Below are 21,294 nucleotides of genomic sequence, written 5' to 3'. Positions count from 1 at the left end.
TGTGCTTTTAAAATGGAATTACTTTTATATTCAAAGTCAAATGTTTGAAATTTTCTCGTTGTCATTTCTAGTTGTATATGAACCCATTAAATATCTTCTGTTTCATCATACACTATTTCCTGCAGATTCCCAGTGGATATAAGTGAAGATTATATGTCTTTGATATGGTATAATAACAAAACAACATTGTTTTAAAAGCCTTCCTTTTCTGTTCTCAATAATAGAAAAGTTCTACAAATCAAATTGTCATCTTGTGGGGATTCAAATTCAAATTGTGGCCAACTACACACAGAGTCAACATGCTGGTCTTAATTTGATCAGTTGATACAGATCATGTTTTATTTTCTCTCCATGTAATTGGGTAATTTTTATTCCTCAACAGTTCAAATACAGCTTTTCAGCAGAATTCCCAATGCCTTTCTCTGGGATTAGAGGAAGGTCTTTATTCTGAAATGTTGTCAGGCTACATTTTATGTATAAAATTAACTGGAGAATATTTACTGATGAAAAGTAGGGCATACCAATTTCCATCACAGAAGTTTTCAAAAGCAGATCAGAAGTTTTGATAGACTGTACTTCATTAGTAGCAAATGCTCCCACTAAGGCTGTAAATTGATCTTTCTGTTTAAGTCCTTTTTTTTATTTTCAGATGCCTATCAAAAGTTCTCCTTTGTAACTAGTTTCATGTGTCATGCTTTGTCTTAGCTTAAAGCTTCTATGAGACACTTAATTTGGAGGCTAGATCCTGCAATGAATTGACTATCTTGAAGCCTCATCAAAATCACAGATCCATTAGAGCTTTGAAAGGTATTAAAAAACACTGTCTGAGAAAGATACCAGGCATTTAGTTAACACATATGCATTTCTATTTTAGACCATGGTTTTATGAGCCAAAAAAGTGGAAAAAACCCATGTTTTTGTTCTTCTTTAAAGTGGTTTTATTGTAAGTGAAGAAATTTTCATCCAGTTACTTTAGGGTTTTTTTTTTGCTTTGCTACATTTCCATTTCTAATGAAGTGCTATAGATACAGTAATTAAAAAAAAAAAGGAAAAATATAGTCAGTCTGTGTGATTTACAACATTTAATATGCACATTGCAGTAACTTAGATCACCAGATAGCCAACATGCATGAGATCACCAGATAGGTTTTTCTGTTCTTACTGATTTGGAGAGACCACAAAGGGACAAAGGAGGTACTTTGTTGCCTGTCCTCTTATTAAAGTTACTATAATTATGATTGCTTCCTGCTGTGTTTAAATAAAGGTAATACATTTATTAAGAGAATTAAAGTGATCTTCAATGAATCACAAGTATGAATATGTTATTAGCATTGTCTTCAAGTCCAAGCAGACATATGGTAGTAAAGCCAAGATAATTCATTAAATCTAAGCTCTAGTGCATTACAGTTCACTGACACAGAAACCTGGAGACACCTTTGTCTGACAGTGCTACGTGGGGGGAATTAAGGGGATTTAACTTTAGTATATTTTGATTCTAGTATATGACATATGATAGTTTTTGCCAAAAGATGTACATCCAACTCTAAATGACCTCAGCAACTCTAAATGACCTCACCTCACCTGTCAGGTGCAGCTAAAAATCAGAGTGTTTGATGCATCTGGAATCAAGCAGCAAAGTGAGATGCCAAAATAAGGGTTGTTGTGGTTTAGCCTCAGCCAGCAACTAAGTACCACACAGCCGCTCGCTCACTCCCCCTACCCCGACAGGATGGGGGAGAGATTCGGAGGAGTAAGAGTGAGAAAACTCCTGGGTTGAGATAAGAACAGTTTAATAATTGAAATAAAGTAAAATAGTAATGATAATAATAACAATACAAAAATAATAGGAATAATAATAATAATACAAAGCAAGTGATGCACAATGCAATTGCTCACCACCCACCAACCGATACCCAGACAGTTCCCGAGCAGCGATCGCTGCTCCCCGGCCAACTCCCCCCAGATTCTATACTAAGCATGATGCCATATGGTATGGAATAGCCCTTTGGGCAGTTTGGATCAACTATTCTGGCTGTGCCCCCTCCCAGTTTCTTGTGTGCCTGGCAGAGCATGGGAAGCTGAAAAGTCCTTGACTAGCATAAGCAGTACTTAGCAACAACTAAAACATCGGTGTGTTATCAACATTATTCTCCTACTAAATCCAAAACACAACACTATGCCTGCTACTACGAAGAAAATTAACTCTATCCCAGCTGAAACCAGGACAGGGTTGAAGATCTATTTCTAAGAATCCACATTTGAAAATTTTTACCACTATACCTGTTCTTCTTAAGCAAAAAATGTATTGGACAAGAAAACAGCAATATTAACTGGGTTCGAAAAAAGGCTAGTGGACTAAAACTTTTTTTTTTTTTCATTTGCTCTATTAAATATATTGCAGTTTCACAGCTTTCAGATTAGAAATATTCTGTACTGCTGTTCTGATCTTCATTCACCTTCCAGTCATCTGGGTTTAAATTGTGGAGTTTGGCCTGGGAGAAGCAAGAGTACTGAATTACAGTGATATTGGCGATTTTTGGAAACAGGTCTCCAACTGGGTTAGCCTGAAGGTTCATCTGGCCCTTACAGTCTTCTAGAAATGGTATACTCTGGCCTGGTCATTTGCTTCCAGAATACCTCCATCTCTCATCCTCTATTGCATGCAAAGTCAAAGAGCAATGGAAGCCTGCAAGGGTAGGTGTAGAAGAAATGGAGCAGATCTGCGGTGCAGAAAGAATAGTGATGGCAGCATTGCAGAGTATTGGTATACTTAATCTAGCTGTAAACAAGCTAGTTATCTGTGGCAGCAGCAAGATTACCTCCCTTTCATGAGCAGAGTTTAGTACCTGCTAATTTATCTCATTTTGACTGCAGTCTACGTTTACCCAACACAGACTCCCCAGGCCCCTAAATACTGCTACATGTAGTACAGCAGCAATATAGAGCCTTTTTAATATTCCTGGAAGTGTCAGGAACTGGCATGGTTCTGAAAGTGTGCATGTGATGGGTAGGCAGAACATTTCTACAGGTCTGGATTGTAATTCTGTAATAAATCCTTATACCTAATCTGACATGTCATTGGTTAAAAATGCTGTATAGATTCATACTATTTATGCCGTGTAATATTCTTTCAACCTCATTTGTTTTAAAACTTTGTGTTTATTTTTCTCCACAGGCCTTTGGTTTATCTGGGTCTCAAAATATTTGCTCGCTTTGGAATCTGTGAATTCCTAAACTGTTCAGAATCAACGTTGAGGTCGTGGTTACAAGTTATGGAAGCTAACTACCACTCCTCCAACTCCTACCATAATTCTACTCATTCAGCAGATGTACTACATGCCACTGCTTATTTCTTGTCTAAAGAAAGAGTAAAGGTGAGTCCACATTTGTAAGAAACAGTGTAAGTGGAAAGTACAGGTGTGATCAAAGGAAGATCTCTCAAAAGAAGATGCCAAGAGCCAAATGTCTACCTAGTGCCAACCAGTTTGGTAACTCTGAGGTCAAAGAACTGGGCTGCTTTACGTGAGTTCTAGGATCTCTTACAGTATATGTGGAAGAATGGATACTAGCATTACGGGATTTGAGCTATTCTTCATGGGAGAATAAGAAAACCTTATAAAACAAAACCATATAGTTAAACATTCTCAGATAGGTGAGCTAATGACACAATTATTTTTCTGACGGTACATGCCAAATACAGATTTAATGTAATAAATCACCATCTCTTATGCCTTGGGATGGTCATTTTGCAGAAGACTCCCAGGACAATACAGGCTGTAAATTCGTGCTTCCAAAGCTATATCCCCCACTGAACGAGATGCCTTGAGGCTTAAAGAGCCTGCATTGGAGGAGAGTATTGTAAAAGATTACTTGCTGGAGTTCCTTGTACCGTAACACCCACTGGCGTATTAGAGCCACTGACAACCAGAATAAATCAGAGCAACTGTTGTTCTCACATGCCCAGAGGGCAGACCAGAGAAGGGGAATTAAAATAGTGCTTGCAGGTGTATGTAGTGGAGTGATACTACATATTTGTGAGTTGCATTTTTGGATAGAAATTCCTACCCTGAATTGGCCTGCCTAAGGATAGTGCTAGTGATGGGCACCTGGCTGAGACATTTGTGACTGTAAACAAGCTTCTGACAGCTCATTAAAACTGTAGTAAGTCCCTTAACCTGGAGCTGCAGCTCATTAGCGTGGTCTCCAGAGGCTGACTTACACATACTATGTGCCAAGTGGGAATAGAACTTCACTGGATGTTTTCAGCCTCTGATTTGCCAGAGGTTTAGCTGGTCTTCCCAAGAATATCTATGAAAAACAGACAAGATCTGGACTCATTTCAATGCCACAGATGCATGACTGCCACCTCCTTTTCCAGAATGTTATTTCCATTCCTCTGTAGGCATAGGAAGAGAAAAAAAATGTTGCAGCAGAGGAAGGAGCAGAATCAAAGTTCAAAATTCTCTATCTTTTCAAAGTTACAGCCCAGCTGCTTTTGTGTTGTGCAGAGTTCAACTTAACCTAAATACAGAAGGCCAGATTCTGCTACTCAAATTCACACTGAGAAGATTTTTTTTCAGTAAATTGAATTCGGTTCTTGCCTGGGAAAATTTTCTGCCTCCCAAATTGAAGCAGTATTCTCAGAATCATTTCCACTTCGATGCCACAGGAGTTAAGATGACAAAGTTAGAATCCTTGACCTGAAGTTGGGGGTAAAGGTGCTGTAAATCCCTGCAAAGTTTGTTATGTCAGACTCAGGAAATAAGCATCAGATACACTGCTGTGGTCCTACAGGTCAGATATTCTCCAGTTTCTGGCCACTTCCCATCTGCACAGATCTTTCTCAGCCAGACTGAGTGCTGGTCAGTGTGTCTCTCTGAGGAGAACCTTTTCTAAGAATCTCTCTCTCCTAACTTCATACCACAAAAATAGAATCCCATGAGCAGCAGCTGAAAGAAGGAAGAAGCTAACACATGGCAGATAGTATTTCAGACAATGCTAGCTATGAACCTAGAGTAGAAACAATTCTTTGCCTTTTCTTGTTCTCCACAAGACCCTCTTGACAGTCGTCAGTGAATAATATCCTAGCTCCATCAAAGTCAAGTCACTGCATTAATTTCAGGAGGTGTAAAGTAGAGCAGGGATTGTCTTTTCACCTACCAAGTCTGACCATTCTGAGTTGTACTGTCAAAGCCAGTAGAGAATTTGGACCTTAAATTCAAGCTAATTGGAATGGAAATTATGTGCCCTGCTCCCAGATTCAACTGGGAACATTTCTGCTCTTGTGTCTCTCTCATTTTATTAACACTTTTAATATAATTGTTTTGTATCTGTGTTCCTTCACAAAAAGCCAGCATAAACACAGCATAAAGGCTAGTTTCCAAATGTATACAATTTATTTCTGAGATGCTTGGTGCTTTTTCTCCTTTATGCTGTTAATACAGTGTTAAAACTTAAGTATAAAACCTTAAAAGTCAAACAGTTCTGTATTTCATTATAGGGTAGATATAATTAGACATAAAGCAATGACCAGTGTAAGTAGACATAAAGCATGGAGTGCAGCATGCTAAGAGAATCAGAATCTGATATAGAAAGTATAGAACAGTGTGTCATTTAATTTTTCCGTGGATGTAAACCATCAAGTATTCTTCATGGAATTCGTATTAGCTGTAGCCCCAGGACACTGTTATTATAGAACTGGATATATGGGAAACATTCCTTACAAATTGTAAACCTAGCCAGCACATAAGTGGAATCTGATTAGGACACATTAAGTTTCCAAAAGAAATTAAGGGGTCTGGTGGAAACAGAATAATTTTTAGCAGTATTGGTCTTTTTTCCAAGCCAAAAACCCTAACTCTAAGTGAAGGTGGTTTCTGTGTTGTTAGAAAACACAAACTAATTTATTACTTTGCATTTGTTTAATTTGATGTGCTTTGTCAAAGGTGTGGCTAAGGCAAAATTCAAGAGGCGCAAAATGGCCAAAAAAGTCATGCAGTGTTCAGTGAAGCTTATAATGAATTTTCCATTGCTCTGTCTAGAACATCTGACCCTTACTGATCTGCAGAGTTCTGGCTTTTATTCCTCAGCAACTTGGCTTAATCTTATGGACAGAGTAGGGTTTCTAATGAGTCTGCCAGGAAAACTAAGCATCCTTCTATTTTCAGCAAACTTTGGATCCGATTGACGAGGTTGCCGCACTCATTGCTGCCACAGTCCATGACGTGGATCACCCAGGAAGAACAAATTCTTTCCTGTGTAATGCTGGCAGTGAGCTAGCAATTCTCTACAATGACACCGCAGTGCTGGAGAGCCATCATGCTGCCCTGGCTTTCCAGCTCACCACCCGAGATGACAAATGCAATATATTTAAAAACATGGAGAGGTAAGCTTAAAACCCAGGGTCCTTGTCTGCCCACTAGCATCTCTCAGTTTCTTCTGTGTAATACAAGATAATGCAAACAAGCATCCTAGAGGAGGGCAGTGCCATGTGGATGACTGTCCGTAGCTCTTGTGGAAGTTTGCTTCTAAAACAGTAGAGCGCTTCTGCCTGTCCTGCACAGACTTAGGAGTAATCCAATGGTTTCAGTTTCTCCTGTGGATAAAAAGGCAGACCCTATCTAAGGAACTTAGTGTAAATCCTAATGTTAGCAAGTCTAGAAGAATCACTTTGTATCATCGGACATAGAGGACAAGCTATGGCTAAGTGGGTAGATGTTTGCTGGGTAGAACAAGGATAGAAAGAGTCACAGAGCATCAGTCAAAAATTAAATGCCTTGTTGCAATGGGAAGGGTAGTGAAGGACCTGTTATTCTTCCAGTCCTATAAAGGCATTTAGGGTGAGGATGTGACCATTGCCTTGGCCTTCTCAAAACACAGCAGAAAAGTATTGCTGAAAACTTGGCTGGAGCATGAGCCGCTGCTGAGTGTCTGTGCTAAAAGCCTTGGGAACACGCTGGTGTGGCATGTCCTGGCAGCCCTCCTGAGTAGCTGGTGCCTCTGATTCTGCCCCGCTCTTGCACTGTTTCTCCTAGAGATCCAGTTATGCCTCTAGCACATATGTCTCTGCACGCCAAAGGGTACTTCACCCAGCATAGATGCAGCTGCCCAAGCCTTCATTACTGTCCTTTCTTCCCCCAGCAGCTGTCCTCAAAGGAAATTGTCTGTAGCATTTTTGTTAGACTTGTTTTAGCAAGCAGCACTTTGTGAACCAGCCAGCATTCTTAATTGTTTCCTTCTTTAAACAGGAATGAGTATCGAACCCTTCGCCAAGCCATTATTGACATGGTCTTAGCAACAGAAATGACAAAGCACTTTGAGCATGTCAACAAGTTTGTCAACAGCATTAATAAACCCTTGGCAGCACTAGAAGAAAATGGGGTAAGCGACACTGCAAGTCCTCCTTAAAATGACTAGGCAGGGACTGGGAACCCTTGGCAGTAGGAAATCCCCACATGGTATTCTGAGAACATTCATCAGAAATGTGGAGGAAGAGAGACTAGAAATGTGTCTTTCACCTCTGGGTTTGAAGGCCCTCCCTTCTGCTTAACATGGTCATCACACATTTTGAGGGTGAGTGGGACTCACTTGGATCCTATTAATATTGCAGTGCTATGATGCTGTACTTGGGACCAGAACCTTGGGCTGTATATTTGCCTGTTAAAAATGCCATTTTGATGAACCCAGTTACACCCATGGAGAGAGTGCTAGTGGCAAGACTTGGCATTGTTGTTGGCCATATCTGCAAAGGAGCCAAGATTTGCCTCAGAACACGGGCTGAATTACTCCCTCGCTCACAACGGGAACCACGGTGGTGCAGCATAAGGGCAGGTATATTGACTGCCATATGGTGCATTCTCTGGAAATGAGGGCCCTCAGCCTTCAGCGCTGCCTGGCAGCATTCATGGGTTTTCTGTCTACTTTCTTTTTTAATCTTTAAAATAGATCATGGTGGCATTATGTATCATATAGACATAATCAATAGCCATCTGGAACCCCATAGACACAATGAAATTGCCTGTTAAGAACTCATTCTGAAAAACCACACCAGTTTCAATAACAGCTTCAACCAGCAGTTTTGTTGCCAGTAAGAGCAGTGTATAATTTTGTTGGAATGGTTTTTTGTGAAGAGAAGATTTTCAGAAATGGTTATAATAAAGTTTGCATTGGTGGCAATGTCCTGTAGGAGCTATAATGGTTTTCTGTGTTTTCTTGTCATGTTTTTTAGAAAGCCACATTTATGACTGTTGTGTGTAATGGGGGAGGGCAGTCTTTTTATTATCTGGAGGTGGGAGAGGAACAGGTCTTGTTATTTCACCCATCAGGAGCAGACTGGAGCCTAACTGCAGGAGAGGACATTTGTCCACAGGAGTACATGCTAGAATTAGCTTTGTTCTTGGCACCCAGTGATGCTAATGAGAACTATGTGAATGTGAAGCCAAAATCCCAGTAGGATACTGGTTTTACTGACTAAACTAGGAGAAAGGCTGTTAAGTCCTCGGAGGTGAAGAGGCAAGGAGGAGAACAAGGGAGCTGCTGCTGCTGGGTGTAGTGCAGTGCACCAGCTGACCTTGTGGAGTGCATAACTCTCGACAGCACCTGGTCCTGCTGGAGGGCTCTGTACTGGCCTGGCTCAGTGTGCAGAGCCCCTCCTCCCAGCCCCAAGAATTGGGATGCAGCAGTTTTTTGAGCAGCAGCATCCATCCAAAGAGCCAAACTCCTCTTCTGGCCTGTTATGGAGAGCTGAATAGCTGTTGCTGCTGAAGAACAGGGCTTGGACCTGTACAGTGAGACAGTAAAAGCAAATACAGTGACATTTAGAAAAATTAAAGAAAAGTTTAATTCTACCCCTGAGCCCCAGGGGCTGCAGGGAAATAATTTGCTGCACAAGGCGTTTGCAATTCACAGCAAATTCTGTCCAAGGATGGGAAGAAAGACAAAGGCTATATAATTTTTATTGAACAAAAGAAGCAAAATGTTTCCCTTCTTTTGGTCGGGAGTTTCTCACTTCAGCAGGTTCCTATTAAAAGGCCTGTAATGTGTGAGTGGATAAACCAAATCATTTGCTGTGCTTGTTACTAGCAGAACAACACTGGCAGATCCTTTTTCAAGTCTGGTTGTATATCTGGTTGCAGCGGCAGCATGTGTTTCCTGGCCTGGTTTCCAGTCATGGTGGTGACTCAGTGTAGTGTTTGCAGGCTGAGCTGCCAACCGTGTGTTCCAAATGGGACAGTTCCACTTTTTTTTTTTCCTTAATTTATTATTTTTATACATATTTGTTCAAAGAGCCGTGCTGAGAAGCTGCTCTGTTTGTTTCCTTTCTTCTTTTGTTTCATAAACTGAAAAAAATCCTTTCCAGCTCCAGCATCCTTTATCCTCCCACTTCCCTTCATGATGTCACCTAAGCCTATGACAGGAAGCTAACATCTGACATGCAGAGACACCTCTGCACTCTGAGCAGGATGCTGGGACTAAGCACAGTTAGCACATTTTATTCCCAAGACATCCGCATCCAGCAAGTAGAACTGTGCCCTTGGTTTGAACAGATCACAGAAGTGAACATCCTTTCTTGACTCCTCGTGGTTCACCTACCAGGATATTCTCTACTATCCTTAACTGAATGATCTCTAATAATTTTCTGTCCTTAATTTCCATGCTTATGTTTCTGGAGCTTCCATCACTTTATTTTGGCTTTTTCTTATGTAATTTTGCTATGCATTTGGAGGTGTATGCACCTCACTTTGTTTCCTCTGTATTTTCCCTTCCACATATCTAAAAATGAGGGAAAAGAATTGGTTTGGGATTCTCATTTTGGTGAGAACTGTGGAGCTGGTGTTTCTGAGCCAGTATACTGCCAAATAATAATTCATTATTGTCAGTTTCTTCCTTTAAGAAGAACTTTCTTCCCCACAAGAACTTTCTTCTGAAAAATATGTCCTAATAAAAGGTCAGAATGTTTCTGCTGCTTTGTATCTCCCTCTTCATACAAAATACTGTAGGAACTGGTGGCACGTTATTATTATTATCATTATTGTTACTTCTTCACTGCTCTGACTATAGACCAAGACCTTGTTAGGTGCCAGAGAAGTCTAGTATATTCCTTGCTTCAAAGAGTTTCTATTCTGAGTAGATGGTGTTGTAAATTTATGTACCTACCCATCCCTAAAGAGTCAAGTAATAATGTTGTACTTATAGGTAATTTTTTAAGATATTTTAATCCTGAATCTCTGTCCTCGGAAACTTAATTCATCAGAGCTCCACAGAAAATAGCTTCTAATCTGGATCATCAGAGCCTTTACTCATACTAGCTGTATACTGGCTCCAAATAAAGAGTACTGTTGATGTGCTTATATGTGCAGCCTGGGAACCAAACATAAGCTGTGTGTGGGCTGAAAACTTTCCTAGGCTTGCAGCAGAAAGATGAGGCTGTTCGGAATCATGTTTCTAATATATTGCTTTAATACTGATAAACTCTCAGAAAGCAAAATTCTCAGTCAGGTCAAAGACTGATGGGCTAACATGGGTCCAGTGGAAGGGAATGAGGAGCACGCCTGGGAGGCAATGTGGGATCTGACTCTCCTAATAGTAGCAGTGCTGTCCGAATGATTGGTGCTCACGCTGATGAGGTTTGTGTGCAGAGGATGACCATGCATCTCGGGTCAGTCCTTTTTTTTTTAAACCAGCTATTCCAGTCCTAGTGTGCAACTCAATTAATCCTTGGATTTCAGCAGAGATTTACACTTTTCTGCCTACACAGTGCTCATCGCTATGTGTGTAGTGATGAATGGATCCTCTCCACACTTTTAAGGAGTCAGATAAGGCATGGAGGGATTAGATGACTTGCCCAAAGATGCCCAAGAGATCTGTCACAAAGACAGTGACTGAATCCAGAAACTGGAGCTCAGTGCTAGTTCAGAGCTCTGGCTAACATTCATAATCCCCCTATAAATTCAGTTGGACATCAACTATGGTAGCCAGTAGCAGGACTGATCCCTGTAGGATCTGGTGAAAGCATTCCCATGACACAAAGCTTTTGAGTAAGTGCACAGAGCCTTGCTAATGGGTTGTTTTTAATCCTTAAATGTTACAGAATAATGGTGATGGGGAGTCAATCAAAACTGTTCTCACGTCTCCTGAAAACCGTATCCTTATCAAACGCATGTTGATAAAGTGTGCTGACATTTCCAATCCATGCAGACCCATAGAACAGTGTATAGAGTGGGCCGGACGCATCTCTGAGGAGTACTTTGCACAGGTAAGGCAGCTAAAATGGGCTGCTGAAATTCCAGGTGAGCATCTCTTTAAAGGGGAAGAGAAGGATGCATATACTGCCAGTGTCCCAGGACATCTAAGGCTGCATTATGTAATGTGAAAAATAACAACTTTTTTATTTTAAAAGATGGGATATTACTCATGCTGATACAAGACTAGATGCCTTCAGACAGATGAAAGTTGACAACTTCTACAGTGTAGTTTTTGAAAAATTTAAGTTTTCAATTTGTTCGGTTTGGAGCTGGGCTTTTTGAGTTTTGCCTGCAAATGCATTCCCATCACAAGAGGCAGAGAAAGGGTGCCTTCTGTGTACCAACATGCTGGCTATGCCTGAAGAATAGGATCATCAGGTCCTTGTGTTAGCATGGGAGCAGCACTCACTCCAAGAAATGCTGTAAGACCTTAGCACACTGTGCTGAAGAAATGTTTTAGGAAGATGGGGAAAAGGAGAGGGCAGGGTCATTATTACAGATGATAGACCAAATACTGCAATTGGGACTTGGTACTTCAAGGGGGGAACAAGAAAATAAAAAAGATATTTTGCCATCTCTGAGTTGTACAGATTGTCGCTTCCATCAGAGATTGAAAATGGTTGAGCATCTTTTAGCTCAAAAGCAGTCATAACTTAATCAGTAACGTGTGAAGTTACTTAGGGTCAGCTTTGTGTGCAGACACAGAAGGTAAATATCACTTTGTGGGAAACAGTGGAAGGCACTATTTGTCTGCTGTTTCGCTGAAACCTACATGACTAGGTGCTAAAGATTAAATTGCTGCTGCTTCAGATTTATTCAGGTTCCTCCATTTATTTAGCAGTTGCATGTTCTAGTCAGTGCCAAACAATCTGCTGCTAAAAGAAGCCTCTTAACAGAATGTGTCTTAGGTGAATAATCACAAGTGTTTTTTGCAGACTGATGAAGAAAAGAGGCAAGGTTTACCTGTTGTGATGCCAGTTTTTGACAGAAATACTTGCAGCATCCCCAAATCCCAAATATCGTTCATTGATTACTTCATTACTGATATGTTTGATGCCTGGGATGGTAAGCAAAACTGCTATATTTTCTGATCATAACTATTTTGTGAAGATTTGAACCTACTGTGATATAGAATTGCTTGCTTATGGCTCCTAAAGAAAGGGGGAGAAAAGGGAAGGTTTCTGCAGTTCAAGTAAACTTAATAACATCATTATTGCTTAGAAGTATTTTGATACTGCTACGAGCCATTCTCATGGCTTCTCTTTAATATATTGGATTCAGGCAATGTTTAACTTTGTTTTAAACTTGCTTCTCTGTAAATGGAGAACAGAATATATTCTCCTTGATAGCACTTTGGGCAGTCATTTTGTCCATGTTAATATCAGTTATTCTTCAAGACAAATTTCTACAGTCTGGAAACTGCTTGGGGGAGCAGCCATTTCCTTCCAAGTGCTACCTCCGTGGTAAAAGTGGTCAGAAATGTGACTCTCCTGAGTGCCAGATCATGACATGTGACTGAGATTTGATGAAGTAGAATAATTACGAGCATAATTAGCTATGCCCCTCCTGGAAAACTGGGTCGCTTTGCTGGGACTCGCAATACCAGTATTAAGTAGACTTACAGAACTGTTCTCAGTGGCCTGAGTGATACATGAGTGATGAGAGCTATACAGCCAAAACCATTTCAAGTATCAGTATGACAGATTTAAGCTTTCCTACTTAACACAGTTGCCCAGACATTTCAAGTGATATTTAAGCAGACAGAATCATGTGACTGTTTCAATTCTGCAAACTAAATACACTCTGCCCTTTATTCCCTAGCATTTGCAGACCTGCCAAATTTGATGCAGCATCTGGATAATAACTTTAAGTACTGGAAAGGCCTAGATGAAAGGAAGCTGCGGAGCCTTCGACCACCACCAGAATAGCAATTAGACCATGGTGTGTAATTTACTAACCAGATTCATATTTATTCAAGCTCACTTTTATTCATGTGATTTCAGATTTGTTTTGGTCTCTTCAGTATTACAGTAAGGCTAGCCCATGTGCTTGGGGAACTTTCAAATTCAAGAGAACATGAGGTCAGCCACAAACTACTATGTGTGGACTCCAATGAAATAAGCCTACCAAGTGGAATTACACTGGATTGCTGCAGTACTTGTACTGAAGAGGGTTTATTAGTGAACATATTTTTGCGATATCTTCATACCAGTATGTGAAGCTGGAAGACCTTGAAGAATCCTCATAAAAAGGACATTCATTAGAAGATTTTGCTTAATCCTCAATCCTGCAAGTGAAAAAGAAGTATCTATTAATAGAGACTCACAGCTTTTATGAGAAAGCTACATGCTTTTTATAAGCACTTAAGACAGTTACGTAGAACAATCAGACACTTAAAATGCAACTCTCTGAAGGAATTTTTGATCTATGAAAAATAGACATACTCTATTTTTTCACATCACAGAAGGTGCAATCATTCACTTCTGAGCACTACTGAAAGTGAGTTCTCTTTAAGAAATTTAGTAGCAAATGTAAAAAATAACACAAGAATTTTTGAGGTTGATCGTTAGCATCTATGATTAAAATGATATGTTTTATTTATTTTGTTAGATGTTCAATATTTTCTATGAATTTATAAATACTTAAAAGCCAAAGCCAACTTTAGATGCATTACAAATTTACATGATTCATACTCATTAATATACATTTAATTGATGTACAGACCTTTTATTTTCATAATGCAAATACAAAATACTATACAATGATACATTTTTATTGCACTGTAAGGATAGATGTGTATGTTTAAATATTGTCTGATTTATGTTAATTAAAATAAGTTTTATTGAAAAGGTCTCACTTGAGAATAGTAGAATAAACAGAAATGTATACTGTCTGAGCACCAGAACTGCAGTAGTTCTCTCACAAACCAGTGACGACCACCTGATCTTCCCTTGGCTACAAAAATAATAGTATGTTGGAACTTTGTGTTTTCTCCCATGAAATTTTATGACTGAATTCCCTGTCAAAGTCTGCCTTATTTTATATAGTATTTCTACAAAGCATTCCACAGCATATATGAAGAGGTAATACTAAACATCTAATGAATTTCAACATTTTATAGCTATGTATTTTCCTCTGCCATGAAAGAAACAGAACAAAACCACCAACAAAAACCTTTGACTCAAAAAGTTTGTAAAGGCTGTGTACCTTCACAATTTGAATGAAACCTTCATAGCAAACACCAGAAAATAATAAAATGTATATTTTAAGAAGTGTCAAAGTCCTAGCTATTTCATTTGAAACGTATGTTTTCTTTGTAGTTTGCAGACTAACAGATACATGAAATTCTTCTAAAAATAACTAAGATACTTGCTGTCTGGGGAAGGGAAGAGTTGAGGGGGTTGGACTGGCCATAAGGGTGATGAAAGGTGGTACACGGCTGGCAAGCCCCTGTGTTTGTGGCCTGCCCTTGGCAAGCCCACCAAACCCTTGTGTGCCCTTGGACAAGTCTTTTCACAGCCAAAAGCAGTGCCACACTGTATTCCACTGAAGGACTAGAAGAGTATCCTGTCAGCCTTCCCGGTAGGCAGAAACGCACTCCAAAAGCACTGCAAGAATTACTGCCTGCTGTCAGTGCAGAGGCAATTGACTTTAGAGACATTCTGAACCATTCCTGAACGAGCCCAAGCAGGGGAAGGTGGATGATGGAGCAGTTCAGGGACTGCAGCAATAGGAGCCTTAAAGCAGGTAAGAAAGGAACAGGTGACCTCCCCAGGTGTTGCCTGTTTCTGTGTTTCTCCTTCATCTCCAAGCCAATGAGACTCATGGGCCACCACCATTTGTAGCTCACTGCTGTTCATGTTCGCATAGTGCCTTTCTGCCAGTTACAAGCCCTTACCCTGTTTGTGTGCTCTCCCTTCCTACATGGAATTCAGGTTATATGCTGTCAGGGCAGGGGGTTCCCTTTCATAATTTCCTTTAGTTCATTGATGCGTGTATATTGCCTAAGCTGGTGGGGCTCAGATTCTGCCTAGGAGCACCCAGACCATGCTACTGTCTCACTGACAATAGTAGGACAGATGTCCTTGGCGATCTTCCAGGGGTTCTACAATCGATAATGAAGGAGCAGATACAGTTCCACTGAAGGCTGAAAAACCCAAGTATCCTATTTTCAAAGGGAACATGCAAGGAAAGGGAGAGTTGGCTGCCAGATACGTCGTTTTCCTGGCAATATTACATTGTGTTTCCCTACACACGCACCTATTGTAATCAGCTGTTATTTGCCACCTGGTGTTAATCTCTTCTATTGCATGCAGGCTCCTGTGCCCAGTTCAAGGAAAAGCTACTCTGGCTCCATTAGAGGGAAGCTGCATCACACCATCAATATCTCCTCCACTTACCTGCTGCAATGAGCATAGGAGAGGAAAAGTAACAGCATATGGGCCCAAAGAATGCCTGCAGGAAGGGGGGTAACACTATTTCTTCATAAGCATAGTTAATATTCTGGGTTATATTAATTGAATGGTAAAGGCAGTTAATTTAATCTGCTATAAAAATGCCTGATGCATCATCATTGAAAAGATGTGATCAATATGATTAATTCCCTGAAATTCACACTGCATCTTTAATGCCATTACTTGGAGTGTGGAGCTGTGCTAATCAACCCTCTGTATCAGCCAGATTTACATCCATATTGGTGTACAATAATTTCACTTAACATAAAACACTGATTTGCAGCTACTGAATGCAGCTCTGTTCATTCTGTTCTCCATCTAAATTTCGCTGTTGCCAGGGACAGATTATAATTAAAGTCTGGAACCACCATGCCTGATCCTCACCTAAGATCTCTTCCCACTGAGCTTCTCTCTGCCAGCTATACCTCTCAAGCCTTCTGTGCAGTGTGAGCCTGTGCAGGTTCAGTGGGGGCGATTCCAGGCTGCTGCCCATGCAGCAGGAAGGGCCTTGCTGTGGGGCAGTAATAGCTCTAATGTGATATTCATCACTCCAGGATCCAGATGTCTTTGGATCCCCCTGCAAATTCTTCAGCCATTCCAGATCCCCTTCCTGTCTTCTCCAAGATTACATAGCAACCTCACATGCCTTGTGCTCTGAAGCCTTTCCCATTTAGTATCTCTTCCCATGCTTTTTGAACTGTCACTCAGCGATGGAGCTCTGCTTAGGACAGAAACCATGGTTTTACTGATGGTCCTTCACCATGGAAGGGAGAACACTGGAATAAACTGAAAGAGTATGATTGAAGTTACTTGCAATTTCAGACAGGCTGTCAGTCTTACACAGTGTCTGCACTTTTAATTTGTTCTTGCTTTAATTCTAATATAAGAGTAAATTCCAATGTAGGCATGATGAAGGAGAGGTCCTTTATGCACCTCTGGGGTTTTAATCTTGAAGTTGTGTGTTTTAAAATTGAGTAAGGTTCAGCAATTCAGCATTAAATGACCCATTCAGAATGACTGGCTCTATTTTCCATGCTGCGTATTTTCAGTCAGGTAATACTGCTGCTAAACCTGGGTATCACTTTAGTTGCTTCCAGGTGAGGATGAACTATTATGATCTGGTAAAACAAATGTTGGCTCCTCGGCAAATTGCCCTAGATGAATATGTTGGTCCCTTCAAGGGATGGGTATAAAATTCTGAGTAAGAATTGCTTATTCTTACAAAAGGAGAAACCAGACAGGTGTCATGCACAGCTACCTTGTCACAGGTCTGAAGATGGCTTTCATACTATGGTTTTCCCTACGGCTATATATAAATTAAAAATCACCTGAAATGGAATGAATGCCTTGGTTTTTGTTGCAGTGCTGTTTGCTGTGGCTGCCTCTGCTTGTCTCAGTAGAGACATCATTGATATGACACTTAAGAAAATGTGTCATGAACATGAAGGAATTGAAGCAATGACAAAGCCATTCCTACATAAAAGAGAAGAAAGGATAATAAAATTAAATATCTACTAATGCCTTACAGGATGCTTAGAAACAGCACAGTGAAACTGTAGTCAGTTGTGCCCTTCTGTGAGACCAGAAGGGTTTGAGTCATGACTCTGCGTGGAGCACTTTGAAATGAAGTCTCAGAGCTATTCACAAGCTTCAAAACAAATAATCTCTCCGCTGACATGTGACATCATGCCTCCAAGGTACAGTGGTCTCAGGGGTGCTTGTTAAATGATAGCAGGATGGATTGCATTTCATCCTGACATGATGTTTGGATGCAGAAAACGAGCTTTTAAATTACTGCCATGTCCCTGTACAGCCTGTACTGCTGGTTCAGAACAAAGGGGATGTCCAGGTGCTTCAGCTGTTTTTTGTTCTGGTGAAGTTATGGCTCTGTGGCTAAAGGACTTCTGTGTTGTAACTCCACTGAATGCTTTCTCCGGTGCCTGCTTTGAATGTTACAAGGGCAAACCGTCTCATGTTTTCCTTTTTTTCCCTTGTTTAACATCTTTAAGAATCTCCTCCCACATTTCCCATGCAAACCTCAGTGAACTTAGCTTTGCAAACCCTCCGAAGCTACATGTTAGCATCCTCTTCAACAAGCAAGGCAACTGAGTTAGAAAAGGCCAAAGGACCTGGAGCCGCCGAGGAAAATGGGTTTGAGGCTTCTAAGCACCTTTGACGTCCTGGACCTTCAAGCCCTGCCTGTCATTTAACAGTAAGTCTTTCTCAGGCCAGGAAACAGTCTTCTGCTCTTCTGATGTCCCACTTTTTCCCTCTCACCTTCTCTGTCTTACATTTTTCTTCTGATCCCATTTGCTTGGAGTCCTTCCCTTAACTTCCACTGGCTGTGGATCTCCCTCAAACACACAGCCATAACGCTGGGACTAAATCCTGCCTTTCACACTGACTCTTGCTGCTTACAACTTCTACCACAAGAAAAATCTTCTTTTTCTGATTCAACTTAAAGTGGGCCTGGAAAAATAGCCTATAATGGCTGAAAGCCTTACACTGGTATCCGCAGGCAGAAGGAGAATACAAACATAGTTAACTAAAACAGCTTGTGAGCACTGCATTGCTACTGTGTACAGTGTGAATATGTATGCAAGGTCTTTTGTATTGTACTCCCACATGCAAACTGAAGTTCAGGAGTGTTCGCAGGCACCTCTGCCTTTGAGGTTATGTGAGCAAATACAAGCAGCTGTGGGCACTTGTTGAAATTGGAATCTCTTTTCTTGGTTTCCTTGCTCCCCCCCTCGAGTGGCAGGAGTCATTGCTAGAGCTAAGACTAATCTTAGTTCAGCCCATGGTAATTAACAGAAGTTACTTCATCCTTTAGTAACATACATTTCTCTTGAGGTAGTGAAATAGCATAGCAATACACACAGTTTTAGCAAGGAAGTGAAAAAGGTGATTGCCTGGTTTTGAAATGAAAGGAGGAATTTAGCTGGTGTGTAATTATTCAAGTGAGAAGTCGGTCCTGTCTGTCTAATATTCCAAAGTGGTATTTGATGTAAATCCTTCCCCAGAGTTCATTACATTAGCTCTTAGCTCAACCTGAGCACGCTGAGCGCCAAGTTCAGTGTGCAGCATGTTTTATAACCAAGTAGAATGACGTCATGCTAGGGATCCTGCAGCTCCCTAGTTCCTTGGGAGGAGGTACAGCTTTGTCTTCAGCCTAAAGATGAAATGGAATATGTTTGATGAGATTCCCTTGGTATTTGCAGTGTGGAATGTGTGAGGAATATTGTTTTGCACCTCCAGCAAGAACTGTCCCTTTTTGCTCAAAAAACAAACAAAAAAATGTTTCTTTGCTTGTAATATTTTTCTTTACAGAAAATGAAATTTTTCCTTTGCAGATCCCTAAGTGCTTTACAAGAAGACCCACAGAGCCCTTTCACAGGTAGGTAAAACAAGTTGCAGGGAAGCACAGTGGCTTGTCAGCGTCCACCCCGCAGCAAACCCTGGCCTAGTCCTGGGGGCTGCCAGGCTGCTGCTGAGGGCTCTGGGTTGAACCATGCTGACTTTCAAAAGAAGTGGGAACAAAAATTTACAAAGCAGGTCCTTTCATAATGATTTGTCACTGCTGCTTTACAGAGATACTGGTTAGAGCTCCTGAGAAGCCAGAAATCTGCCCTCCCTCCCCACTTTGTCCTGACCTCAGCGAGACTCCCAGGAATGCCGAGTGCCATCGGCGTGTGCACACAGAGTCCCAGCGCCTGTCCCCAGTGGTGGGTGGTGCCAGCTATTTCAGACACTGTTTACCGTAAGTAAGAAAGACTGCAATGATATAGCATGAATGTAAGTGCTAAGAAACAGGCAGGATGCCCAGCCGCCCCACCGAGACTGGGCTGGGAATGGCATGCATAACATCAGACACAGCTTTGGGGGATAGTTAGGGAGAAAGACTCCAATTGCATGAATAGACAGTTTTCAGGCCATCTTGAGAGCAGAATGAAATTCTCCTCACCGTACAACCAAGCCCTAAAAGTAAGCAGCCTCTCCCAGCCCCTGAAAATGCATGCTGGCCGACTCAGCTGTTTTGTCCCCTGTTATGACAAAGCTCTGACAAGCCAAGGTCGGAAAGCAGAAAGTTTTAGCTGCTCTATCATGCCAGGAACAAAAAAAGAAAGAAAACAAAAAGCCTTGTTTTAAAATACACTGTTTTAAATAAACAAATGTTCTTTGAACCACATCAGAGTACATACCTAACAATATTTGTTAAGTAAATATCAGTGACATGTTTAAGTCTGGCTCAGTATGTATTAGCAAAGTGGTATTTGTGTTGCTTTTGTTGTAACAAGAGTCAACAGTGTTTCTAGAAGGTGGTCTGAAAAAAGGGTCTTTTGGGGGTTTTTTCCCACTTAGCATCTGTCCTGGTTTCAGCTGGGATAGAGTTAATTTTCTTCGTAGTAGCAGGCATAGTGCTGTGTTTTGGATTTAGTAGGAGAAGAATGCTGATAACACACTGATGTTTTAGTTGTTGCTAAGTACTGCTTATGCTAGTCAAGGACTTTTCAGCTTCCCATGCTCTGCCAGGCACACAAGAAACTGGGAGGGGGCACAGCCAGAATAGTTGATCCAAACTGCCCAAAGGGCTATTCCATACCATATGACATCATGCTCAGTATAGAAACTGGGGGGGGTTGGCCGGGGAGCAGCGATCGCTGCTCGGGAAACGTCTGGGTATCAGTCGGCGGGTGGTGAGCAATTGCATTGTGCATCACTTGCTTCGTATATCATTATTATCATTATTATATTGTTATTATCATTACCGTTTTACTTTATTTCAATTATTAAACTGTTCTTATCTCAACCCAGGAGTGTTTCTCACTCTTACTCCTCTGATTCTCTCCCCCATCCCATCGGGGCAGGGGGAGTGAGCGAGCGGCTGCGTGGTGCTTAGTTGCTGGCTGGGGCTGAACCACAACAGCATCCCACAGAGAAACATCTGCCCACCGGTAGCCCCACCTCAGGACTTTCAAGTAAAAAACCTTCCCAATGCACTGATTTTGGTGAAGTTATGCTAAACTTTCATTGGCTTAGTTCTGTTCATGATCTGCCTCTTAAGTGTTATTTTTTACCCACGGATCCACCTGTTAGATCATTTTGGCTTTCTGAAGGAAGTCTGCCTGGAGACTGGTTGCAAATTCATGGTCACATTATTATAGTCTGTACCTGAAATGCCACAGTGCCGTGGCTGAGCAAAGTTCAGACCTATTCCCACCTCTTCTGATCAGCTGCTCCCTGAGCTTAGATTTTCTTCGGTTTGACACTAGTGCTGTAAGCACAGAGAGTCCCCCCGCACAGGCCTGCTGTTCACAGATTCACAACTGAGCTGACCCGGTGTCAGCCAAGATACACCAGCAATATGTAGAAAGCCGCTGAGGGGTCAAGAGGGCACCACACAGCCTAAAAGCCGATGGTTGCTTTTCCATATGCAGCAAAAGAAAAAAGTAATATCAATTCCTAATTTAAACAAATCATTGTATATGTATTTGTCTGTCTATCCTTTGAACTTTCAGCTTATTTAACTCTTTTAAGAGCCAGATATTAACTCTAGCGTTAATGCATAGACAGAGGAATGCAAAGCAAGAGAACAG

At 41.1% G+C, this 21,294-nt stretch overlaps 1 protein-coding gene across 3 annotated transcripts in view; it reads left to right on the top strand.

Moving 5' to 3' along the window:
• The window catches only part of PDE8A (phosphodiesterase 8A), a 132,686-nt gene extending 119,515 nt beyond the window's left edge, over positions 1-13,171 (top strand). For 2 of the 3 annotated variants that reach the window (XM_075713564.1, XM_075713563.1), the window contains 6 exons: positions 3,176-3,374; positions 6,168-6,385; positions 7,248-7,392; positions 11,090-11,254; positions 12,179-12,308; positions 13,065-13,171. In XM_075713564.1, the coding sequence (XP_075569679.1) occupies positions 3,176-3,374; positions 6,168-6,385; positions 7,248-7,392; positions 11,090-11,254; positions 12,179-12,308; positions 13,065-13,171 (964 nt within the window). The remainder of the gene's footprint in view (positions 1-3,175; positions 3,375-6,167; positions 6,386-7,247; positions 7,393-11,089; positions 11,255-12,178; positions 12,309-13,064) is intronic. The other variant, XM_075713562.1, reaches the window with a different exon arrangement.
• The last annotated feature ends 8,123 nt before the right edge of the window (positions 13,172-21,294 follow it).

The sequence above is a fragment of the Pelecanus crispus genome, chromosome 7 (assembly GCF_030463565.1).
Source record: "Pelecanus crispus isolate bPelCri1 chromosome 7, bPelCri1.pri, whole genome shotgun sequence".
Classification (NCBI taxonomy): Eukaryota; Metazoa; Chordata; class Aves; order Pelecaniformes; family Pelecanidae; genus Pelecanus; species Pelecanus crispus.
This window is presented reverse-complemented; position numbering and strand designations above follow the sequence as displayed.